Source organism: Antedon mediterranea, chromosome 2 (genome assembly GCF_964355755.1).
Source record: "Antedon mediterranea chromosome 2, ecAntMedi1.1, whole genome shotgun sequence".
Lineage (NCBI taxonomy): Eukaryota > Metazoa > Echinodermata > Crinoidea > Comatulida > Antedonidae > Antedon > Antedon mediterranea.
Genome location: NC_092671.1, coordinates 25,782,711 through 25,809,003, shown reverse-complemented (window position 1 = coordinate 25,809,003; position 26,293 = coordinate 25,782,711). Strand labels below are relative to the sequence as shown.

Below are 26,293 nucleotides of genomic sequence, written 5' to 3'. Positions count from 1 at the left end.
AATCTACAGGATCACAACGAAAAAAGTGGGTTATTAACTTATCCAACAGACGGCTAACACATACTGAGAACTATGTACTTACCAAAGGCTTAAACTACGCGATTACGAAACCTAACCACCCTACTGAAGAACTGATCGTTGCCACGGAATCAGCATGCAATCTTTTACCGGAAATAGAAAAAGATCAACTTCGAGGGAAGATGGTAAGCCTAATTAAATCTACTAAACCTCCGACTCCGAATGTAACCAAAGAAGAGATGCAGGCTTTGAACAACATCGCGAAAGATAAAACCATTATGGTATTACCGGCCGATAAAGGTAGGGCCACAGTAATTCTGAACACTAAAGAATATGATGAGAAAGTGAGAAACATGCTTTCAGATACTGATACATACACGCTATTAAAGAAAAATCCTACCTCATCCTACAAGAAAAAACTTATCACTGTAATCACGAGACTCCTCAAAGAAAAGAAAATCACTGTCAAACAAAAACACTACTTGTACCCCACGTCGGACATCACACCAAGAATTTACTGCACACCAAAAATCCATAAAATGAATAATCCGTTACGTCCCATAGTCGATTATACGGGATCCATTATGTACAATTTGTCACGAAGCTTAGCCGACATTCTCGTACCACTAGTTGGAAACAGCATCCATCATGTTACCAATTCGCTTGAATTTGTCAATGACATAAAGGACATTAAGTTACAGCCAAATGAAACATTGGTCTCTTATGATGTAGTGTCATTATTTACCAAAACACCAGTCAACAAGTCCCTCAAAATAATTGAAGAACGCTTACACTGTGATAAACAACTATCAGAGAGAACGTGGTTACATATCAACGACATTATGGAATTGCTTCAATTGGTCCTCACCACCACATATTTCAGCTTCAGAGGGGATATCTACCAGCAAAATTCAGGTATGGCCATGGGTAGTCCATGTTCTCCGATTGTTGCGAATTTATTTATGGAATGGCTGGAAAATGAGGCAATAACTACAGCTCACACCGACATAAAACCGAGGATGTGGAAAAGGTATGTAGATGACATTATAACAATAATTCCCAAGGATGCGACACAACCATTATTACAACACTTAAACAAAATCGATGATGACATTAATTTCACTTGCGAAGAAATGTCCTTAACAGACAACTCTATCCCATTCTTGGATACGCTAATTCTAGTTGATGGGGAAGGCAACATCAACACTAAAGTTTTTAGGAAAGCCACCCACACAAATCAATACTTGGACTTTAACTCACATCATCCTCTACAACACAAGTTATCCGTTATCCGCACACTTCTACACAGATGTAACACGATAATCAAAAATAATCCAGACAAACAGAACGAAACTGAGATGATACATACTTTACTTAAACAATGCAACTACCCTACATGGACGATTAGAAAGGTACAACGTAACCTAGATAAACAAAAAACGGACAAACAACCCGAAACAGAAGATATAAGAGGGTCGATATCCATCCCATATATTCAAGGCCTGTCAGAGAAAATCAAGAGAACATTTAAAAAATATAACATACGAACATACTTTAAACCATCTAACAAAATTAAAAACTTAATCGTCCGACCGAAAGATAAAGCATGCAAAGAGGATTCCTGTGGTGTCGTCTACAAAGTGGGGTGCACCAACTGTGAGATGGTGTATATTGGGGAAACGGGTAGGGCACTCAAAACCAGAATTAAAGAGCACAAGAAAGATGTTGAGGAAAACACACAGAACATGCAGACGCGTGCATCACGGAAAGTTTCGTCCTCCATTTTACATAAATCAGCAATCACGGACCATATGACCACACACAACCACATACCTAACTGGGATAAGATAGAGGTACTACACAAAGAACAAGTTTGGCTTAAACGTAAAATTAAAGAAAGCATCAGCATAAGAAAGCAAAATAAAAATACAAAGATGAATAGAGACGAAGGCGCGCACCAACTATCTCACATTTACGATCAGCTTCTGACGACGACTGGTCCCCTAGGCTACACAACAAAATCATCTAGTGGCTGGAAAGGAGACCAATCGGCGCCATAACGCATCATAGCAACTGAAGAAGTCAAGCTGACAGCTAGACGAAACTGTCTTGCCAACGTAAGTTTTATTGGTTTACTATCAAAGAACTACTTATATTATCACTAATTCATGTTTAGCGCCCTCCTAGCGAAATCGCACAGACTTGCTCCAAAGAATTATACATATGAAACGTCTTGCGTACCAAAATATTTATAATTTTACCAAATATAGTATTAGGTCGAAATGCAGTTTTCTCTAACCTAGATTGCAGTAACTTCTTAATAAAACATCAGAACCGATAAATACCGAGCAGTCATAGCAGGGAGGTGCGAATCCATGCAATTTAAAATATTTCCCTATTTAAAAATAGACACGTCATTTCATTTGGATTCTACAAAAAATAAATATACTTCATTTAATGATAACATTCAAGACAAACAAACTATTTTTATTATTCAAAGAAACATGAATGCGCTCATATATTTTTTTCAATGTTATTGTGAATATAGATACGTAAATGCGTAAGAATAGGGTTCTCTCCTTATTGGTCAAAATCAGTAAACGCCACCGCAGCGCACCCCAGCTTCTACCTAAAGCTTGGTTCCCACTAGGACGCAAGCGTATTGACCAATGACAAGCCGACAGTTCGAATAATCCATCGCTTGTGATACTTACGTTGCATTACGTTCTGCCGAACCAAGCATTAGGAATATCGACCACCGCAACAAGAACGCGGTCCTTACATAAGATGATATTTAATTTTGCTTAGACCAACCATGGCCCAACTGCAACCATAAGCCGTGAATGACGTCAGTGATAATTTGTTCATTATGGCCATTATTAAACTGTAGGCCATACCTGACAATGATGAAATACTTAACAATAATAGTATTGTTTATGTTGGGAAATTAGCTCACCTGAGATAAGTTCCGATTAACAAAAGGGTGTTACTTCATCTCACACCATTCATTCCACTCTTTAAACAACCTCAAAAGTAGAAGACGAAACATGCATTTAAGCAGTCATTGTCATTAATTCGTTGAATGCAATTACAACGGCGTCTATTAACTATTATTGGAAAAATACCACCCACTGAACAAACGAACATATATTACTTATTATCTACAGCATATAAACAATAGAACTGTCTAAGAATGTTTTCGACGTTGTATTCAATCTTGTCATGTACGGTATTGTTTTTATTTGGATGTTTACATTTTTCGTTTCTCTTCTTTTACTAATATACAGGTTTTCTTGAACAAATTAAATAAATGTGTATCTCTTTAAACTAGAACAGCGAAGAGAACACAGGGTCGAAAACAACAAGTTTTGTTTGAAATTATAGATATTTTAATACTATATTTTATTTGAAAGTTTCACCTATTCCTTGTATAAAATAAGTATTTTACCCATCGAAACATAATCTTAAATTAAACCCATTTCTTAAATTGTTCTCTTATAGAAAATGAGAGAAAAAAGTAAGATAACATAGAAATTCACTGTATTGTATTTTGTATAATAATAGTAACTGGTTTATGATTTCACAAACATATTTCTAGAATGCTAAACATAAATTGGCATGGCAAATTCAATTTTTTTTATTGCATTCATAATGAAAAATTCACATAAAGTTTACTACTGTAAAAATATTTTCAATTCAGCCAGATGTGACACAAAACAAATGAGACAACTGAAATAAGCCCTATTATAATATGGTATCTATAGACACTTTAAGGACTCTGAAGATACATATCTTCACATTGTATACCATTTAAGGCCTAGGTCTAATACCTATTCAAAGTTGGCCGGGAGTGCTTTTATAAAACACTTAGGCCTATATAAGATACAATACACATGGCCTAATGTTTACAACACAAATACTTTTCTTTATCGTTATCCTTAAAAAATAAAACTTCGGCCACTGACCCGTTTAAAAAATTAAAGCTGACCTAACAATTATGAATTGGCTCTGTTTAACAAACTAAGAGTAAAATTGTGTTTATTGAACAGAATTTCATTCGTTCACACTGAGCTTCTGATTATGGCCCGGTGGCGTGAACATGGGTGTAGTGTTTCACACTGAGTCTAAACGTACATTAGTGGTGAAAAAACGTAACGATGATGACTTTTTCTCCGGTAGCCTCAGTGTAAACGTAGACAACACAGCTAGCTCTGTATGATAAACAATTAGTTAAATACGTATCTTCCGCTTTAATATGTTTGTATACCGTTCTATATGCCTTTTGTAACAATTAATCATTAATCATTATAACACTTTGCCCTGGTTCGAATACAGAAATGAATAGGCTCACGTTCCAATACCCAACCTACGTCAACAAAACTCATAACATTCTATTTGCCATAAATTCACTTCACTTGTTTTGATGTTTTTTTATTGGAATATCCTGCCTAGAATTGATCTTCGTCTTCGACAAACGAGTTGAATGCCATCTTAGACTGATCTGTATATATAAAAGGAAAAAAGAATAAAGTTTGATGTTTTGTAATGCACGTCAAGTATGTTCTATAAACTAATACAGTAGGTGAATAACATGAATGAAAAGTAGTTTGTGTGCGTGTGTGTGTAGACAGATAGACGGACATACATACATATTATTGACAGATAGACAGACAGACGAACAGCCATACAGACAGATAGGTAGTAGTTGGGTATAGTTTATTGTTGTCATTCAAAAAATAACACAAATAAAAAAAACCAAACACGTATACATATAGGCAACAAAAATAGATTATGCTACCGGCTCTCATAACGTTTTAGTATCCATCTAATCCTAATTTAATCAACCATTAGTATTCGGCCCACTACACAATGAACGCCGGTAAAACTGGCCTAATACCATTAGGCCTAGTTAATAATTATTATCTATATATAAATTTACGTAAGGGCAAAATTCGGTAAATTGCGCCTTACTTCTAGAATTTGTACTCGATGGTATATAAAGTTGGTTCGTACTTTCGGTACTGATTTTAACCACCTGATGTAACCCTGTTTACTAATTAAATTAAGTTAGATAATTAGTTATTGACGATTAAAACGAATTTAGGTTCAACGATTTGCCCCAAATAGAGGTGTTTTCCGATCGTGGTATACACTGTCTAATGGATGTCCATCTTGAAAAATACCCGCCACAAAAATGCGAGGAGGCTTCGCATTTTCCTATCTCCTCCTACGATAATTGTTTTTAATAGCTGAAAACCGGTTGAACAGCTAGAGTACACCATCATAATGTTGAAGACAGGCCGATTTTCTTAAAAAAATACTATTTTGATAGATTTAATATACGTTTATACAAATGTATTGATTTGCGATGAATGGAACATCCCAATCTCTCAGTCTGCCAGAGTTTGGTTTAACACAAGTAGGTAAATTTATGAGCCCCTGGTTTAACACATACGGTAGGTAAATATATGGGCCCTTTGAGAATAAACTTGCAATACTTTGACAATACTGTAAATACCTCATTTGAATCGAAAATTTCTTACTGTGAATGTTCGTACTGTTAGATGTAATATAAAAATATATACAAATAAACTTTATTACTGAGATTGTGGATAGGCTGTACTGTTAGATATATAAACACATTATTATATACAAATAAACTTTATATTATACTGACAGTTCCTTCTCAACGTTTGTATTAATTAATAATTACCAAAAATATAAACGTCGTAGTGGTGTATCGTGACATGTACTTTAATATTTCAATCGATTATGACAGTGACAGTTTTAACAAAGTATTATTTATTAAATCTCAAATGTTTTACTGTATTTAGAGGTATAGTATTTATAGGCCTATAAAAAAAGAACAAAATATTTCGTTACTGAGTTGATAAAGAATATATTTAAAAATTGTTCCTCTTTGTACCTATCCGCTTTCCCATCCCTCAACCCTAATGTTACATACAAAACACAAATTGGATTTCTTTAAATGAGGCCAAATCAAAAATTTGGACTCATTTTGATAAGTTTCTCCTCGGAAGTAATTCACAGGGTGCTAATTTTAGTTGACTACATAAATCATCGTGTCTATTTATTCGTTTCTGTAAACGACAATGTATTATAGTCCTGCGGTACGTACATTTGAAATCGCCAGTTTTGCTACGCTGAAATTACTGTTTATTCGAGAACCATCTGTGGGCACGACCTAGATGGTACGCGAGCGAAGCGAGCGTACCATCTAGTTTATATAATTAATATAACGATTTTCTTTGGCTACATACAAAAACGCCAAAAAAAAAAGAACAGAAAACAACACAAAACCAAACAAATGCGTAATTAAACAACTTTATACCGTACCTAATCTATAAAGAGGTGGATGAACGGAAAGCGCCGGTGTTATTTTCCGTCGATGAACTTTAGGATTTAACGGTGCCAACTTAAGAGAAAAAGAAAACGAGTATATTAACATTGCTCATTGAAAAATCATTACATTGTCTGTTAATTCCAGATAGTAATTAATATGCAAAATGCCAGTTCAACCAAGTTGACTGAATGTTTCATTAAATTATTATTGACGTGGTGCCTTTGATCAGTGATATTGTTAACATTTTAAACATTACATCATCAGCATCGTCAGTACCGTAGGCCTACATTTTGAGAAATCTTCAATGGGACCTTCAGATCACTAGAATGGCGTTCAATAGCCGATTCCCAGTCGGCATACTCTTTGCCGAATATCAACAGCAATGTAGGCTTATAGAATATCGCATGATGTACATGTGATACTATAATATTACATACTTTGTCTATGGTACTAGAGTGAATATACAGTATATATTTTTATAGTTAGATTTTCTATTCTAAAACGTATTCTTTCTGTTTTCTTTTTTTTTACCATATTTAATGAGGGTGATCCATCCAGCAATTTCTGATCATTAGGGACCCTCAGAGGTTCACAAGACAAACATGTCTTATTACCAGTCTTTGGGAGTGGAGTTGTAATTTTGTCCTTAGAAAATGTGACATGTGACGGGACTTGAACCCAGGATCTTTGGAGTGGTGGTCAAGCATCATAACCACCAAGCCAACTATGCATAATCACGTGTCGGTGATCCTTTATAGTAGGCCTAACCATTATTGTACATGGTACATTATCAAACATATTGTAGGCGTTGTTATAGTATGTGATATTTTCGTCATCATCTTAGCATCATTTATTGAACATTTATTTACATACCGATGGAGACGCATCTCCACTATATCCATTTGTTGGTGGAAAGGTTGTCTCTAATTTGCCGTTATCTTCTTCAACACGCCGTACCTCCGGAAATACAAAGTTTCGCGCCTGGCTAGGTTGCTTTCGCCAGTACGATGGGCTTCGTCGCCCGTAAGGTCTGTCGATGAACTCGTCCCCCATGATCGTCGGTGACAACTGGTCTATCAGTTCGTCGACCGTGTTTTTCAACTCCTCTCTATATTCGTCGCTTGGTCCGTAGCCGTTGGACTTTGGTGTTCCTTCTACCATGCTCTCGTACCCGTAGACACCGTTATGGAGGAACTGGTGTGTCTCATCCTCTTCATCGGAAGATAAACTATTGTTACGACCTGCAATGTTCAGAGATAGTAATTTTAGATATGAATACAAATTGAATTGAAATAGTGTCTGCAATGGCGAAACAACTAGTAAAGCAAGGCAAGATTGTGGTGCACACACAACGTTTCTAAAAAGAACACAAACACAACAGGTCAATGTTAAGGTGTCGATTGTTTTAAGTTTTGATATCCGTCATATTATTTACCCGATTCTGTCAGTAGATAAAGTCTAACTGACTATCGCAAGTCAAGTTTTAAATACTTGTAATACTCGATGACTTGTGATAGTCACTGACTTTATACGGAAAGTGCATATCGGGTGTATTATTTATATAAATGTATGATAATGAGGATGATAAATAAAGATAAATGGTGATTTTGAAAAAAAAAATATATGGCTAAATATCATGGCGAATTTGAGGATCATTATTAAAAAATACTTGCCTTCCAAATTCTTTGGAACCTCTAGAATAATAGGAGTAAGTTTTCGAACTAGTTTTCTTTTAGGAAGCATGTGATTGTGTCGAGCAGAAACTAGCAGATGCTTCGGCGAAGGTGATAGCAGGTTTTTATGTGGTGGAGTGGAAGGCGGCGGTATATGATGCTGATATCCGTCACCATTTGATAGGCTAGGCCAGCTAGATGAACATGGTGATGAATTTAAATGATATTGAATAGGCGGTGGCCTGGTTTTAACTGTAAATAAAATTATTACAAATATACAGTAAAAACATCGGATACTCGATTTGTGATTGAGATTCGTTGTTTACAATTAGAAGGATAAGAGAAGAAGAAAAATTATTTAAACAAAATAAAGGTTCTATAACAATTCTAAAAATGAAACAAACCACGTCTCGCAACCACTAAAATGTGTTCTTCGACATTTTACACGCGAAGCGGCACGCGGCAAGCGTCAAACAAATCGAAGCGAGTCGGAGAGTTGGAAATGACGCCTCCTACACGTCACACTGGCAATACTCGAGCAAAATCTATCGAATACAATTGATGTTTAAACCAATTTAATAATGGAACAATAGACCAAACATTAATGTATGTTCTTGGTTCACCCGTACTTGATCTTCCTATAAATATTGAAGTTGCATTCGATAGATTTTGTTTTACCAAACGGGCATGGAAAAAAAGAAGGGAAATCAACAATACAAATTGATTAGTTCTTTGCTTTTTAGATCCTGTATTACTTTTGTTAATGTTATTTTTTATATCTTGTACATAATTTAGTTAAAGTTTCCTTGTAAATAGGACTATTGTTCAATAATTTTTTTTTTCTTTCTCTGGACGCACCTTCATTCAAGAAGTGTGCCACTGTTTTAAAAGTGTAGCTTCAAAATAAATTATTATTGAGTTCGTCACGTAAAAATGACGGTTCGTTTTGACGTTTGACGTGTGTCGTTTCCCGTGGGAGTTGTTCATTGTGCAACGGCGGCCTTTAAGCCTATTTTACATTAGGCTCTAGCTTATTATTAATATTATTATTTTCGCGCCGCGGCTCTAGCCAGCTATGTCCCAGGAGGACACATTCATTAATAAGCTGTTTCATAGCGGTAGCTTTAGTATCTAAGGCTGACAGTTTTGTGAATTTGGAAACTCGACTATAATTTATAGGTAGCTGCTGGACCCAAAAAACGTCTGGGAGAAGAGAGTCTATATGAAAGCCTTTGCTGATAATACAGTATTATTGAGATGTAGACGGAAATCTGTAAAATCTTGTTCAATAAATAATAACTTCGTTTTTGCTGTCAACCAGGCCGGTGTTATAATAAGTCACTGTCAAATAATCATTCGATAATGGTCAAAACTTTATTTTGGCTCTGTCAACATAAAGGGAGGTATTTACAATGACTTTCTTTTGACTGTCAATCTAGGCCAATGTTATAATAATACGCCGTCAGATATTAAATCATTGAAACAGTCCTGGTAAATTTTTTTTTGGTTATCAGATGCCGTGGGGGGGTCTAATCAATTATCGTCAGAAGGTGAACAATCAGTCTAGGTAGCAGCAGCAGATTATTATAACGCCTGCTCCATTAATTAATCCAGAAAAAGGTTTGTACATTATCTATTTGTTTATTAGCCTTCTCCTAACACAATTATATTTTCTTTAAAAAAAGGTTTTATAAGTGGTTTCAACATTTATGATAGTAATGTCACAGTTCTGTGTCTGGACGCAAGTTCATAGACTTACTAGTTATATTATTCATATTAACTGATACTTACTCTTCATTTACCGTAAAGTTCAGATTTAATGAAATATATAATATAAATTGGCTTCGTAACAATTAATTAGTGTTAGTTTTTTGGTGATAGGTGAAAATGACATGTAACTTCGTAATCAATTTATTTTTTTTGTATAAAGGCCCAATTACACTATGACGATAACGACGGACGATAAATATATAGCATGCATTTTTTTTACATAAACCAAAAGAAATTAGAAAGGTTTTCGTTCTAGACCTATAGGATAATCATTTATGCTGTCTTTGATAAAAATAATGTTTTTCAAATTCCAATCAAATGACGTCATGATAAATAAAAACAATAAAATCGCTGTATTGTCACGATATTAATGGTCTTACTAATCATGACGTCATTTTATTGGACGTGTGAAAATATAATTTTCATCAAAGGAATTGTTTATATTTCTTTTGGTTTATGTATTAAAAATGCATATTTGTCTATTTATCGTCGATCGTTATCGTCCTAGTGTATGGGCCTTATGCTGTAAATGTTTAATTAACTGATCATTCCGATTTTATTAGTTGGACTCTTGCACAGTTGCTGTCTAATCGTTGTTGTGTAATATCATTTCGAACCATATTAAATTCATAAAGAGATTCATATTTCTTAACATGTGGCTGTGCATGGAAGTCCAGTCTACAAAAACTCGGGCCCGGGATCATTGTTATTGGGCCTGAAAGTGTTGGTGAATTCATAATTATACTTAATATTATATTTATATATAATATATAATTATATTATTATACAATTGAAAGCAAAACCCGTTGAATCTCAAATCATTAGGACTAGAAATTTGGCTTATCAATCAAATAAATACTTTCGTTCAAAATGAAACTCCAACCTCTCTAATCAAAAGATTGAACTCGAAAACGGACCGTTTTTTGAATTGGGTATGTTGAAACACATTTCAATTTTCATTAAAAAAAAGTACATTAATTATGGTATTGATCAGTGGCTATAGAGGCGTAAAAACCCTCGGTCAATATCATGTAAAATGCACTGTGGAAGGGTCATTATTAAGACTGCAAAATTGGGCTTATCAACAACAAAATATTTTATTATTAGACGCGATAACATCAAGGATAATCAGTATAATTATTAATATAGCCACTGTTACTAGTTTTATTCTACATGCTAAAGTAAATAAAAATCCACTAGAAAACAAACCAGTCTGAATGCTATGCTTATTAGCCATGTTATGTTTGTTACTGTAGGCCTATGATTGTTTGCAATGTCCACATATTATTTCCGTGTGCATATCCATAGTGTATCACTCACAAAAAAGACGTGTGAGGTTTTTAGATTTTGAAGAATGATTTGTGTCACAGGTTGACATGAGTCAAATGCTCAAGATATCGGCTAACGCCATGGGACCCTTGGCTTATCAATGAATAATACAGTACTACTTTCGTTCAATTGAAATCAGAATCTGACCGTTTCATTAAATTGGGTGTGATTTGGCCTAAACATATAATAATTTATTAAAAAGGTACAATAAAAACAAATGCATCAGAGGCGTAAAGAACCCACGGTCAATATCATGTAAAATGTATATGGTATAAGCACTGTGGAAGGGGTCATTATTATTAAACTGGAAAATTCGGCTTATCAACAAATAAATACTTTCGTTTAAAATGTAAAATAAGACTGAAAAATTGGGCTTATCAACAAATAAATACTTTCGTTCAAAATGTAAAATAAGACTGCACAATTGGGCTTATCAACAAATAAAATACTTTTTTTTCAAAATGTAAAATTAAGACTGGAAAATTGGGCTTATAAACAAATAAATACTTTTTTTTCAAAATGTAAGAAAACATTTTTTTAATATAATCCTTAAGCTCTGTCTATACTATCAAACTAAATATGATGTGTCCATATTATATAGACATGACGATGTCATATCACTACGATATTCGGGCATATCACTACCCTATTTGGGCACATCACACTTTTTTTGTTAAACTAGTTGGGACAGTGTAGACACAGAACTATCTGATCGAAACATAAGTCGGAATTGGACTGACGCGATTGATTTAATTGGGTATTTTTAGTAATGTAATGATTCATTAAAAACTATAATACAGATACGCGTTTGGTATTGATCAATGGTGCAAAAAACCCTGAGAAATAATGTTATAACGCGATTTGGTGATAGCTTAGCAATAATACAACCCATATACTATTATTATAAATACCTATATTACAAATCCATTCATATAACTTTTCATCGCGAACCGAAAATGTATAAATGTTATTCTACAGACAGTAATTATATATTCAAAAGCCATATTATTATTATTATCAATACCTAAATGCGATAGTAATAACCACATAAACATACATTATTCCCAATACAAGTTTGTGCGTTTAATTCTAGAAAGAAACGACTGTGCTGACAGGCCAATGACATAAATCACAAGTAAAGTCTCAATTGTTCACTTGCGTTTTGATTGGCCGACCTATTATATTAGATTAATGAAGACTGTTCTTACAACTGTCCAGTCAAAAAGTTACGCGGCGTTTTTTGTAAGAAATATTTCTTGTTTATTTTGGTTATATCAAAACCATAAACTGTCTCACCTTTTGTTGGTGTACTTTTGCTTGATCTGCTCTGGCTGCTGTTGTCACGTTCAAATAACAACTCTTCTACGTCACCAACTGGAGGAAGACTACTCTGCCGCAAAGGGGCTGTGTTTAAAGATAATTATGTTAAAATACAAATGTTAAAAACACTGTTCTCCTCGCATGCACCAGAATTCTGGTAATATGTCTGAACAAAAATATCATAAATAACAGGTCTACATAGATGGCTGGAACAATTATGTAAACATCACCATCATGCATATTGTTATAGTTTTATAGTTTAGGGTAGGCGGGGGGGGGGGGGGCGGGGGATGCATAGTGTTTCCGTCTAAAGAAGGCAGAGTGGAGACAGTTCATCTCCCAGTAGTGAAATCACAATGTCCGGAAAGTTTGTGCTTACATCTGAATGTTTAAATTACGTTTCTTTCGAACGTTACGATTGGCCTAATGTTTAAACCTAAGATTGACAATAGTTGCTATTCACTTATCACTCTTGTGTTAATTCTCGAATGCTTACAACTTCTGTATAGGAAATGGACCTCCAACTGCTACGTTCATAATAATCTCTTTTGACAGTACTTTTCATATCTTGTTTGTAGTCGAATCTTTTTTGGAACTATTTATTTGTATTGTTGTTATTGTATATTGTTGATATGGACTTGTTCCGAAATCAAATTGAATTGAAAACAAATTCATTCATTTTACGACCATTTTTCCTGTAACAGTTTTTAGGATATATTATGGATATCATTCTTGTATTTTAGAAATGCTTGTTGCTAAGCATATATGTATCAGTATAATACGAATGGTTCTATACAAATTTGTTTACGTGTTATTGTTTGTTTATTTATTGCTATCCATAATATACACAATACAATACATTATACTATTAAATTAACAAAATCATACAGAAACTAAATAATTATACTATTATGGTATAGCAGAAGATAACTCTTTAAGCCAGGAAGCTTGATTCAGAAGGGCTCCTCGACAATTATTAAATTATTTCATATTGACAACAAAATGGCATCAATATTTTGCGAGGATAATACATGATGCATTAATAAAAGTCTTATTACAGGGAATATTTTGTTCGTAAAACTATTTACTTAGACGAAGTTTTATGACGTATTATCAGTTCTCATATTCATTATAACACAACATTCAATATAAAATGTTAAATGTTTACAGTCATTTATTGTTGTTATATTGCTTATATTATTGGAATATGCAACGTGTATACGGGATCAATAATGAATGTGGTTTGACAGCGACAACTTTATTAATTTTGTAATGTGCAAACATCGTCGCTATCAATTCGTATCCTATCAAATCAATGTATTATACTGTGATCTACGGTTGGAAAAAGCATTATGTCAAATGCTGTCGATGGGTTGAATTATTGTATCATGAAAGTTACACGCGTATTCATTCTGTGTACTACTTTCCGTCCGGTTTTATACTCAGTGGATCTTGAAAATCATTTTTTATACACTGTATGATGCTTCTGCAAGGACGTAGACGAAACGCACGCGAGTTGACCAATGACAAATGACAGTTCGAATAATCCTCCACTTGTGATTGGTCAAATCAGATACGTTGCGTTACGTCCTCGTGTTTCGTCTCTAGAGTGGGAACCCAACATTAACTTAAGTTGCGCTTACTGTACGTCCTTGCGTAACCCTAACTCTGTAGTGGAAACCATGGCATAGGATTAATTGTTAGAGTAATTGTAACTAGTTTTAAGACGATAGTTTGTCTATGCTACTCCGAGTCCTGTCAATTACTTTGATTTTTGGACCGATGTATATAGAATGACTTTTATATTTGTTGGATTAAATACAGTACGAGTATGTTTGTACAAAAGTTTAGAATATAACAAAACACAGTGTATTATACATTTAAAAAACATATACCACACGTTCAACGTGTGGACGATTTTAATAGAGACACAGCATCTTTGTCATGAGGGTAATTCTTGTTCTTACCTTTAAATCCTGGTACTGTTAAAGGAACAGCAGGTGTTAATTTCCGTTGTCGGTGGGAGTTGTTCTGTTGCATATATATTTTCCTAACACTGGCACTTGACGAATTCCTTGCTTCTGTTGCTCCGTTATTAATAAAAGTTCTTGGTAGAGGCCTAGGTTTATGTCTACCATCCACATGTTTTAAACGGTCATCATTTATCATTAAATCATGAGTTTGTTCAATTTTGTTTTGCTTAGGAGATTCACGTCCTACCCAAATATCAGTACTGTTTTGTCCATTTGAGTAACCAGTATTTCCGCCATTTGAAAGACGTACAATGTTGGATTGATTTTTGTCATTTTCTGAGTTTTTATCTTGAGGTCTCGATGGTTTGCGTGTAACGCCTTCGAACTCTCTTTTATGAGAAGCTCTTTCAATTTCTCTTTCATAAGATACTCCTCCTTCGAACTCTCTTTTATAAGAAGCTTTTTCATCATTACAATTTAATTTAGTTTCAAATTCACTTTTATTGGAATTTTCTTCAAGTTTTTGTGAAAGCTCTCCTGAACACTCTCTTTTATGTGGAAATGTTTTCGCGAAAGTTTCACTTTGACGTGTGGACAAACTGGAAATGCTTTTTGAAGTACTACAACACGTTCCCATTGCGCTAGAAGAAGGTATATGATGTCTTCGAAAGGCGTTTGCTTGGTAGACATCTGAATCTGGGTCAGATTTTTTCTCGGGTTTGGTGAAAAGTTTCCTTAGAAGATTAGATCGTTTAGAAGAATTGCTTCGAGCTTCTTTGGCAGATTGAATTCTCTTGCGACCGTGGTTCAGAATTGTACCATAGTCTGGCTTAGGTGGAGTGATGACGTCTGACTCTGAGTAAAGACCTAGGAAATCAAGAAAGAAATTTTTCTTTAATTTGCTAAATTCTAAGTTTTCTTTATTGGACTTCGATACGTCAAACATACCAAATAGATACATTTCATTCGACCTTGATTGCATGTTTGCCGTAAGTCACATGTTGGAAAACATAAGGCCTGATAACACATTTCGAAAGTCACAACCCCTATTTTTTCAGACGAATACTATTCAGACGACATTACAAACTGTATATTACCGCATGTACAATCTTCAGACGACGTAAGTTACCGTTGGCCTACTCATAGACGAACATTTAAGTGACAATCACCTGCTGAGTAATTCGGCCAACTAAGTCAAGACAATTAATATAATAGTTCTTCATTTTACCTTACCTCCTTAAGTTCTTACCATTAAGGATTATCTTTAAGTCAAGCCTATTTTTCCCCTCCACTGAAAAACTACTGCGTTATTTGTGTTCAGAGAAGTTAGTTGTTCCGGATAGGTTTGTCAAATGTGGGTACAATGGCAGACGTGTCAGACCAGCCTCGTATTTACCAACACTTAAACTTTGCCCGAGCTAATTTACCGACATTTCTTTTATCATAATTTCAACATCAATAATTCACACAACGCGTTTGTTTTGTGAGATGACTTATTGATACTAGATACTTCATTTTCTGATTGACATTTTATTAATGTTGTTACAATGCGTTTATAATTTTGTAAATATTATGTACAAGTGGTGTTTACATCGTAGTTAACGGTGCGTCAATCGGTAACCATGGCAAGAATGAATTTACACTCTTCCCTTGTTGTTCTGCGTTTGTGGTATAATGTTATAATTACCTCTGAAACCTATCAGAGGTATACCGGAGTTATGCTTATTATATCCACATGCACTTGCATGCCATGATTCAGCTTAAATCCGTTCTATCACGCTTTAACTCTACAGTGCGTGTGAACACAATTAATTAAAAAGTGGGTACACAACAGTGAGCATAAGTTTTAAGTTGTCCATAAAAGTAATGGATTTAATCAGGAGGGAATGGCGTACAGGTCATGTGATCTTAAATACTCAGTTACCAGTAGGTATTTCCGAAGAAGTAAATACATAAATGTTTCAAAAATTAACCCGGATTTATCATTTATCATTTTATGAAAAGGCTTGTATATGTGATAATAAAAAGTATCAAGATCACAAGGTCTGATTTAACCGGGTTTATGTATATAACCTTTAAACCATATAATTTCATTACACACAGTATTGCTCCGCCGTATTTCATAAAAAGCTTAAGAAGTAGGCCTATTTAACCATAGTTTACAATACAGCCACAACAGGGATGTGCGTGTGTGTGGGGAGGGCACCTTCGGGACACAACACAATATCCCTCGTTGTTTCTCCTTGATAAGGATGTACCCTGAATATAGAGGTGTCCCAAAATGGGTTGTATTAACGCCTGTATTCAAAACTGCCATTTCAACCCGGGCATTTCAAGGGAAATTGTCCCCTTCGTGGATGTCTCATATGTTCACTATATTGATTATTAAACAGTATTACCTATTAACAACAAATCTTAGGGATCCTAAGTGTTCCTTTAATAGGAGTGTCGCAAATGAGGGGTTGTTCATTATCTTTTATAATACCATTCCATCTCTAAACTAGATCAACAACATTAGTATGTCATTAACCGATATCATACATTTTTATAGGCCTATATACTTATTGGAATGTAATTTTAGTATATTACCTCGTCTTGTGAATGCAATTCCACCGCTTTCACTTGCGGCTCTTTTTCCATTTTTAGTTGGAGACGAATACGGAAAATCCCACAATCGTATTTTCCTGAGTGTTCCGTGTTTGACCGGTTCATTGTCCTCAAACACATCGTCAAAATAATCAGAATATTCCAAATCAATAATATCAATTTCCTCATCTGATTGATCAACTACTTCGACAGCCGATCTTATTGTGGGGCGTGGCTTACCATTTGCCGCGCCCATGTTATCTGTCTATAACGTCAATTGTTTTTGTATAACTCACAACGCCTTTATCGCCGAGAATAAGAGTAACAATATAACATTTGTAGATAATGTTGTCTTGCGTGTATTGGAGTTCTATCAGCAGCTTTTAATTATGGTTTTTTGCTTGGCTGATGAGTGCAATGAAATAAAGCATGTATATCCAAAAGCTATGCAACCAGCAGTCATCAAGCAGCAGTCATCAAGCAGCAATCATCGGGTAGATTCAGATTATACTTAGTTCACACTTCATTATTAGATGAGTCAATCTATTAAAAACAGAACAGTCATTAGTTTATGAGTCAAAAATACCAACTGTGTTATGACACTGTGCCTGTCAATAACATCGGGCCTGGGGTTGTATAAGGGGCTATCATGGGGTTTTTTTATAACTTCGTGAATTACTCATTTCCTGCCTCGCATCGGATATAACGAATGTTATTTTGGTGATTCATTTCCATGGGAATGGAGAAATATTGGATCTTGTGTAGGTCTATCTAGGGTAGGCCTAACTATACAAAAATGTACTATAGAAACTCGTCAAATTTATAACCAAATTTACTGTAAATGATCAAAGCGTGGTCCGTACGGCATCATGCCTAAAGCTTAGTTCCCACTAGGACGTAACGCAAGGAAGTAAACGCAACGCAAGCGTGTTGACCAATAACAAGTGTCAGTTTGAATAATCCATCGCTTGTCATTGGTCAACTAACTTACGTTGCGTTACGTCCTTGTCTTGCGTCTCTAGTGTTAGTGTGAGGAGATGCCATATACAGTTATGTACAAGGTTCGACATTTCTATTCTGTTACATGGTTTGTCTTTTACAAACAATGACAATAGATAGTGTGTGTCCAACTTATGGGATGACGGTTATAGTCAGAAGAAGCAACACTATATCATAAGGGAAAGCAACAATGGAAATGTTTAGTTCATTTTTTTTTATAAATCCTGTATTACCTATGTCACTTTTATATTTTGTACATAATTTAGTTTAAAGATGAAGATTAATAAAATCATACATTGAATAGGCCACTTTTAGTTTTAACAAAATTAATCACTTCCGTAAAAAAAAAAATAACCATAAAAAAATAATAATTATTGTCATTTATAAAATACCGAAATAAAACGGTTAAATTCAACCAAAACCCATTGACTGCCAGACCCCAAAAACATGAAAAATAAAAATTAATTAAAAATCTGTGAATAGGTCATTTTATTTATTTATTGTAGGCCTATGTGTTATGATATTAGTCATTCATTTATTTGACACATTGGGCTGTGTCAGCACTAAAGTGCTATACTGTCCGCAACCCCTACAAATCAAGATTAGGCTTGTGTTATGAAATAGTTCACACTTTGTGTGCGTTCGTGTCAAAAGCGCAACAGCGGCTTTTATGGTTCGCGGCACTTTCTCGACCGCCGCTGCTTTGGTGATTGTTAGACCGCGGCGGCACGATCCTAAAAAATATATTTTAGCATTATAGGGTAATATCTGAATTACAGATCAAAGATCATCTGATATTTTCCTTAATTAATAAATGCATCTTAACTGTCGTTTTAATTAAATCCTTGTTCGCGTTTTGTGTAAACAATCTCAGTCACTCTATCCATGATTGAAGTCGTTAAGTGCATCATGCCCATTACTAATCACGTATGGACACAATGAGGAGAATATCAGCTGTGTGAGGAAATACAACTGTTAATTTATCATTTTTATAATCCAGAAGTTTTAAAGTAAGAAAACAGATATTAAACCTCATCATCATCTGACGCTTTCCATTATTTTATTCCATTTTGCTCTGTTTAGGCAGGATTGTGATGTGTCAATACAATTTTCCTCTTAATCCTATTTTCCCCTTACTTTTCTGTTAACATTTTTACATGGGCCTCTTTGGGGAGTTTTATTCATTTTTCAATTCAATTTCAATTGTTCTTTATTTCCATTATGATCCTTATCATAGTCAATTCAATTCAATTCAAATCAAATTAACATTTATTTCTTTAACAGTAAAATAACAAATATCCAATATAAATTGTAAAATGAAAGGAAGAGGGCAAAACTCAAAAAGTAACGTCAGATGAAAAACAGAAATTTTATTAATCAAAAGACCTTGTGACGAGCAAGCCCTAAATGAATGATTATAAATAAAAAATTACAAATTCATACGATTGTAGTCTTCGTTTTTTCATTGTAATACTCCAGTGAGATTCAAATAAATTAGTTAAACATTCAGTGAGTTACTTTCAAATTATTATGTTTAATATTTTAATAATAATATGATTTGAAAGTAACCCACTACTTATAATTTTCAAAAAAAAAATTACTTTACATTTTTTATAGAGTAGGCCTGAGGGTATAAATAAACATTTAAAACATTTTATAGACATGCATATTATACATTTTAAAACATTGATGAAAAAATTGAAAGATCGAATGAAATACAAGTGGGTTGTGTATAGAGGAGAGAGAACAAACATGTATGTATCCCGAAGAAGAGAGAAGTGGCGCATCCTATCTAAGATATTCCCGCCCATACAGTAGGTTCATATTGTTTATCCTACAACAATAGACTAACTTTAATATAGATTTGGACTTACACTTTTCAAGTTCTTTTCCTCACCCTTATGTACGCATAATAGCCATCATAATATCATTTCCACAACACAGGGTTATTACATACATCAATGTATAATGTTGGTTTAAATGTAGAAACATGCCATTAGGCCTAATAGTAGGCCTGTTAAGTGACCCAATCCTTCAAATTGTGATAACATTCTGAAACTTTGCACAGTTATTCATTAGGGTGTCAAAAATATGAAATGGAAGGGTTGCACAAAATTTGGTCAGGGGAAAGCCGCCATTTTGGATTTCAAAATGGCGGACCCAAATTTTTCACTTTTCAGGTATATCTCTGCTAAATAGGCACCTAGAGTTCTGAATTTAGGTGCAAATTATATGGTAATGGGGTCACCCAACATATTGGTATAACTAACATTTTAATTGCATGGCGGCCATTTTGGATTTCAAAATGGCGGACTTCAAATTTTCACTTTTTAGGTATTTCTCTGCTAAAGAGGCACCTAGAGTTCTGATTTTAGGTGCAAATTATATGGTAGTGGGGTCACCAAACATACTGGTATAACTAACATTTTGATTCCATGGCGGCCATGTTGGATTTCAAAATGGCGGATTTCAAATTTCCTTTTTTCAGGTATATCTCTGCTAAAAAGGCACCTAGAGTTCTGATTTTAGGTGCAAATTATATGTTAATGGGGTCACCAAACATATTGGTATAACTAACATTTTGATTGCACGGCGGCCATTTTGGATTTCAAAATGGCGGACTTCAAATTTTCACTTTTCAGGTATCTCTGCTAAAAAGGTACAGAGTTCTGATTTTAGGTGCCAATTATATGGTAATGGGTAACCAAACATATTGGTATTTAACTGACATTTTTATTGCATGGCGGTCATTTTGAATTTCAAAATGGCGAACTCAAAATGTTTCAGTGCGGTACCTACAGTTATAATTTTAGGTAGGCCTACAAAGTATAATATAATATTGAGGTCAACAAACATATTAGTATAACGTCATTGATTGCATGGCGGCCATTTTGAATGTAGCTCAACCCGTACTGGCTTTACACTATTTGTTTATGTTCATAATTACATGCATTTAACACGGACACTTATTGTAGGTCACATTTTCCCTGGCAACCACACAGCTCTGTACATCGTAAATCACTCTTTCTGCATTTACAGCATCCAAGATCACAGTCGGTGTGTCCAAAGCGAATTAAAACCTTTGTGACATCTGAAATTTCTCCAAGCAATGAACTCCAAGCTGGACTAAATTTGTTGCCTTCCTTCCTCTATCCCCAGTTCGCTGGGTCCTGTCCAACCCTGAATGCATCTAGACAGTCGTACCACTTCCTGGCTTCCGTTTCACATGTTCTCTTAATGCCGCAGATGTTGGTGGATATTTTCAATAGTCTTTCTCTTGTTGTAAAAAGATATCGTATTGCATCATTAAATGTTCTGCAGTAGACATACTTACAACAAACTGTTCTAGATAATCTGTGTCTGTTTCACTAACAAGCCCTACAGACAATGACATCCTCTCAAAAACTGGAGTAATACATGGCATCTTTTTCAAAGTCTCGTTAAATGTAGCTTTACCTTTTCCTTAAACAGATGAAGTTCTATCACAACCGCTAATGGTATGAAAGAACAAGTAAGCGGCTGATGCTTGTGATCCAAGAAAAGAAGCATTCTCGTGTATTGGGATGTACTTCAAGTGCTTCCCCACTCCAAACTCGATCAGAAGCTTGTGAATGCCAGGTATTCTGTGGAAAGCTGACAACAACATCACTGTGTACAGTCTTGACAATGCGTGGAAAATTTCAGCGGCAAGTTTAACGTGAACAAACATACGTTCATCTGCCTCTTCTATGTTACATGTCATCAGCGATTGTATATTTACTGGTTTGTTACAGCTCTGTCTCCCAAAGACCCTACAAACATTCCGTGATTTGTGCCAATGTTCTCTACTACTTCAGTTACAATAAATGAAAACAACTCTGATTTGTTGTCATCAAATCTAAAAAATGTGGTCCAATTGTTGGGCATGCTCCCGCTGGCTTTAACGACCCTCCTTACACCAGAAACGCGGTTTGAACGCGTACCAGACTTTAAACTGTCATTTATCTATCGAAAAACAAATCTAGTCGTGTCACTGATCGAAGTTGACACAAATCACGGAATGTTTGTAGGATCTCTAGGAGACAGAGCTGCAACAAACCAGTCTGTAAATATACAACTGCTGATGCCATGTAACATAGAGGCAGATGAATGTATGTTTGTTCATGTTAAACATGCCGCTGAAATTTTTCCGCGCATTCTTGTCAAGACTGTAGACAGTGATGTTATTGTTATTGCATTGTCAGCTTTCCACAGAATACCTAGGATCCACGAGCTTTGGATCGAGTTTGGAGTGGGGAAGCACATCCCAATACACGAGATTGTTTCTTCTCTTGGACCACAAGCATCAGCCGCTTACTTGTTCTTTCATTCCTTTAGCGGTTGTGATACAACTTCATCTGTTCAAGGAAAAGGTAAAGCTACATTTAACCCGACTTGGAAAAAGATGCCATGAATGACTTCAGTTTTCGATAGGATGTCATTGTCTGTAAGGTAAAGTGTCGAGACCTAAGCTAATGATAATGGCCGTGGTGCCATCTCCATTTCTTTAGCGTTTGAGCCAGACTCCACTAAGTGTGTATGTTTGTGGGGGTAAGCCACTCCTCCTGCACAAACGAGTCTGATTTACGTTCCCAGTACCTTTTACATACCGGTACCCATTTCTATCATCCGGGTGAGGAGGAACAATGTGGATAAAGAATCTTGCTTTAAGGACTCAACACTGCAGTGACCGACCGGGCTTGAACCAGCAACCTCTTGATTGCAAGTCCAATGCTCTAACCACTGCGCCACAGTGCTCCACATCTCAGATGTCACAAAGGTTTTAATTCGCTGTGGACACACCGACTGTGATCTTGGACGCTGTAAATGCAGAAAGAGTGATTTACGATATACAGAGCTGTGTGGTTGCCAGGGAAAATGTGACCTACAATAAGTGTCCATGTTAAATGCATGTAACTATAAACATAAACAAATAGTGTAAAGCCAGTACAGTTTGAGCTACGTTCAAAATGGCCGCCGGCGGCAATGCAATCAAAGAAGTTACCCATTACCATATCATTTGCACCTAAAATCAGAACTCTCTTTAGCAGAGATATACCTGAAAAGTGAAAATTTGAAGTCCGCCATTTTGAAATCCAACATGGCCGCCATGCAATCAAAATGTTAGTTATACCAATATGTTTGGTGACCCCACTACCATTATAATTTGCACCTAAAATCAGAACTCTAGGTGCCTTTTTAGCAGAGATATACCTGAAAAGTGAAAATTTGGGGTCCGCCATTTTGAAATCAAACATGGCCGCCATGCAATCAAAATGTTAGTTATACCAATATGTTTGGTGACCCCACTACCATATAATTTGCACCTAAAATCAGAACTCTAGGTGCCTTTTTAGCAGAGATATACCTGAAAAGTGAAAATTTGGGGTCCGCCATTTTGAAATCAAATATGGCCGCCATGCAATCAAAATGTTAGTTATACCAATATGTTTGGTGACCCCACTACCATATAATTTGCACCTAAAATCAGAACTCTAGGTGCCTTTTTAGCAGAGATATACCTGAAAAGTGAAAATTTGGGGTCCGCCATTTTGAAATCCAAAATGGCGGCTTTCCCCTGACCAAATTTTGTGCAACCCTTCCATTTCATGTTTTTGACACCCTAATGAATAACTGTGCAAAGTTTCAAAATATTATCACAATTTGAAGGATTTGCCTAAAATATGCATCTTAACATGCCTACTATAATGTTTGCCGAGTGAGCGTTTGATGAGATAGCTAAATATGTTTTGCTGTTAGGATGATGTTTATACTGAACATTAGTGACGTGCAGTGTATGGATATAGAATGATTGATAATCCTTGGTCTAATTGTGCTCTTAAAGCAACATACATCAACAACAATTAAATACATCATTCAATCTGAATATTGCAATTAACTGTATAGACGGTAATTGATTTAGATTAAAGAGAAAGTGAAGTTCATTCTTCATGTTTAAATCAATAAAAACTGGAGTAGCTAGGCCAAGTGCAGAATATATGAAGGGGGTTGTGGAAGTATGGGGAATATGCTGCACGGCGCATTTCAATCTCCGCCTGCCAGTCTACTAGCGTGTCATAAGATTGGATCAGTACCACATTGATATAGTTCAACCCCTTCTTTATGCGGGAGACACACCTGTTAAGGGTACACTTTCTCGTGAAATGAACGAGAAGAAGTACGGTATATCTTTTACAGCCCACCCAGGCCATTTTAAGGGAACATATTGTTGGGTAGCAAGAATACAGGCGATCTATTTTAATAATGTGTAATACGGTACAATACAAAACATCTGACATTACAGTATAAGGTACAGTAGAATGTTTAAACTACGGTATGTGTTATGTCCTGATTAAACATAAGCCTACCCGCAAAGGAAACATCAAATTAGTGAAGCTGTAGGTTGACATGCTTGCCTTACAATCCCTAGGTCCAGGGTTCAAATCTGACCTATTTCCAGGGGGTTGTAACTTCACTCCCTAAGCCTCAAATGAGTTTATAAGCATGCTAAATAAATATAAAATAGTTAAACTCTCCTAGGTAATTGACTAGTTCTGTTGGATGATGCGTGTGAAAACAAAAACAAAAAATTCACATTATAGGCCTACACTATTTTAAAGTATAGTATGTACACTTGATATCTAAATTTAGAACGGTCAAAACATTGAATGTATCTCGTAAACTGAATAACAGACAGCACTCTACTCTGTAAATGTCATACTGACAATTATACTATATATAATTATAAGTATATTATCTTATTACACGTGAATCTTACGAATAATTAATTCAACTTACCACTGCTTAATTTTACTACCATAAAAATCCATAAAATAAATTCCTAATATCCGTATAGATACCTACAGTAGTACACGTTTGTGTCCTTTATTATTACGAATTATATATGTCATTGTCGGTAAGTAAACTCAACTTTTACAAAAGTACGTGTGCTTAGCATGATGGCATTATTCGTGACTAGTACAGTTTAAAAAAAAACGTCTATGTCACCGGCAGCCGTTGACAGATGGATCGCATATCCTCAGGCAAAATGTTTGTTCAAGAGACGTTCGCATCAACTCAAAACTGTAAACGATGCACAATATTATTTTTTTTCCTCCAGAATTAAAACTTAGTTTTTCAGAACATCTAAATAGATCATAACTCATACATGTTTTTTTTTTCTCTCGACAAATGTTATTTATGACGAATGTAAATATCCGCAGAGCTTTAATAATCCTTTTTGAACTCAGTCGCAAAGCACGTTTATGGCATTTAAAACCCCGTCAGCACAAAGACTCCGAATGATACATAAATTGGACGACAGTTTGTTTTTTACTGTGGCGTTGGGGGCGTGTTCTCCCTAAAGTGGACCAATCAATCATAATAATCAAGTCACAGTGGGTAGGTCTATATAATGTTATATACAAAGGCTACTTCGCATTTGTATAGCTGTTTAGTTCAATTATATATCAGCACGGCAGATCGTGCCGAGCTACATCCCTCATGCTGTCCTCATAGCACGGCAGATCGTGCCGAGCTACATCCCTCATGCTGTCCTCATAGCCGGTGGGAAATGAACGCAAACATTATTGAAATTCATAACCAGTACTTATAGTAATTGCGTTACACATGGACTTCCGAAAATACGTATTTAAAATTCCTTCATTCAATTTCAGTAGATAAATAAAATAGATGTAACTAGTGGACTTAGATGAACAGGATAACTTCAAATATCAGCTGTTTGAAATAATATGCAACAGATCTTGTTTACAACTTGCTGTGCTGAGTGGCAATTTATTGATGGCATAATCTGTTCTTTCTAATGTCAAGAATTTAGATCAAACTAACATATCGCCTCTATGACAACACAACATAATACTAATTAGATTATCAGTACTCATCTTTCCTCCCGGCAACAATAAACCATCAACGACTTCATCACTATCTTTTTCAACATTATTAACATATTACCACCGCCACCACATAGCCATTATTTAATGGCCAACATGAAACCTGGAAATTTATCCCAAACTTTAACGTTACAACGCATCACAGATATTATACCTAAAATCATAACCTTCATCCAAAAAAATAGTCTATGCCTATTTTTTTGTTACTCATATCACGAACAATTATCATTCGTATCAACGCTGTGTACCATTGTCAACATTGTGACCAACATAGCCATTATCACCAACACCAATAACAGCATTATTGCTACCAACACGACAACCATTTTCACA

The 26,293-nt window shown here is 35.2% G+C and overlaps 2 protein-coding genes across 2 annotated transcripts; one reads left to right on the top strand and one right to left on the bottom strand.

Moving 5' to 3' along the window:
* The first annotated feature begins 200 nt into the window (after positions 1–200).
* Positions 201–3,549, top strand: LOC140039381 (uncharacterized). The gene is made up of 2 exons (XM_072084985.1): positions 201–1,430; positions 3,520–3,549. Exons 1-2 carry the CDS (start codon positions 201–203, stop codon positions 3,547–3,549), a joined length of 1,260 nt encoding a protein of 419 aa, XP_071941086.1.
* Positions 3,460–25,336, bottom strand: LOC140039802 (uncharacterized). The gene is made up of 8 exons (XM_072085399.1): positions 24,849–25,336; positions 17,037–17,576; positions 14,442–15,314; positions 12,451–12,558; positions 8,056–8,307; positions 7,256–7,623; positions 6,376–6,454; positions 3,460–4,519 (listed from the first exon to the last, which is right to left on the bottom strand). Exons 2-8 carry the CDS (start codon positions 17,287–17,289, stop codon positions 4,467–4,469), a joined length of 1,986 nt encoding a protein of 661 aa, XP_071941500.1. The 5' UTR covers positions 17,290–17,576; positions 24,849–25,336; the 3' UTR covers positions 3,460–4,466.
* Positions 25,337–26,293: the final 957 nt, after the last annotated feature.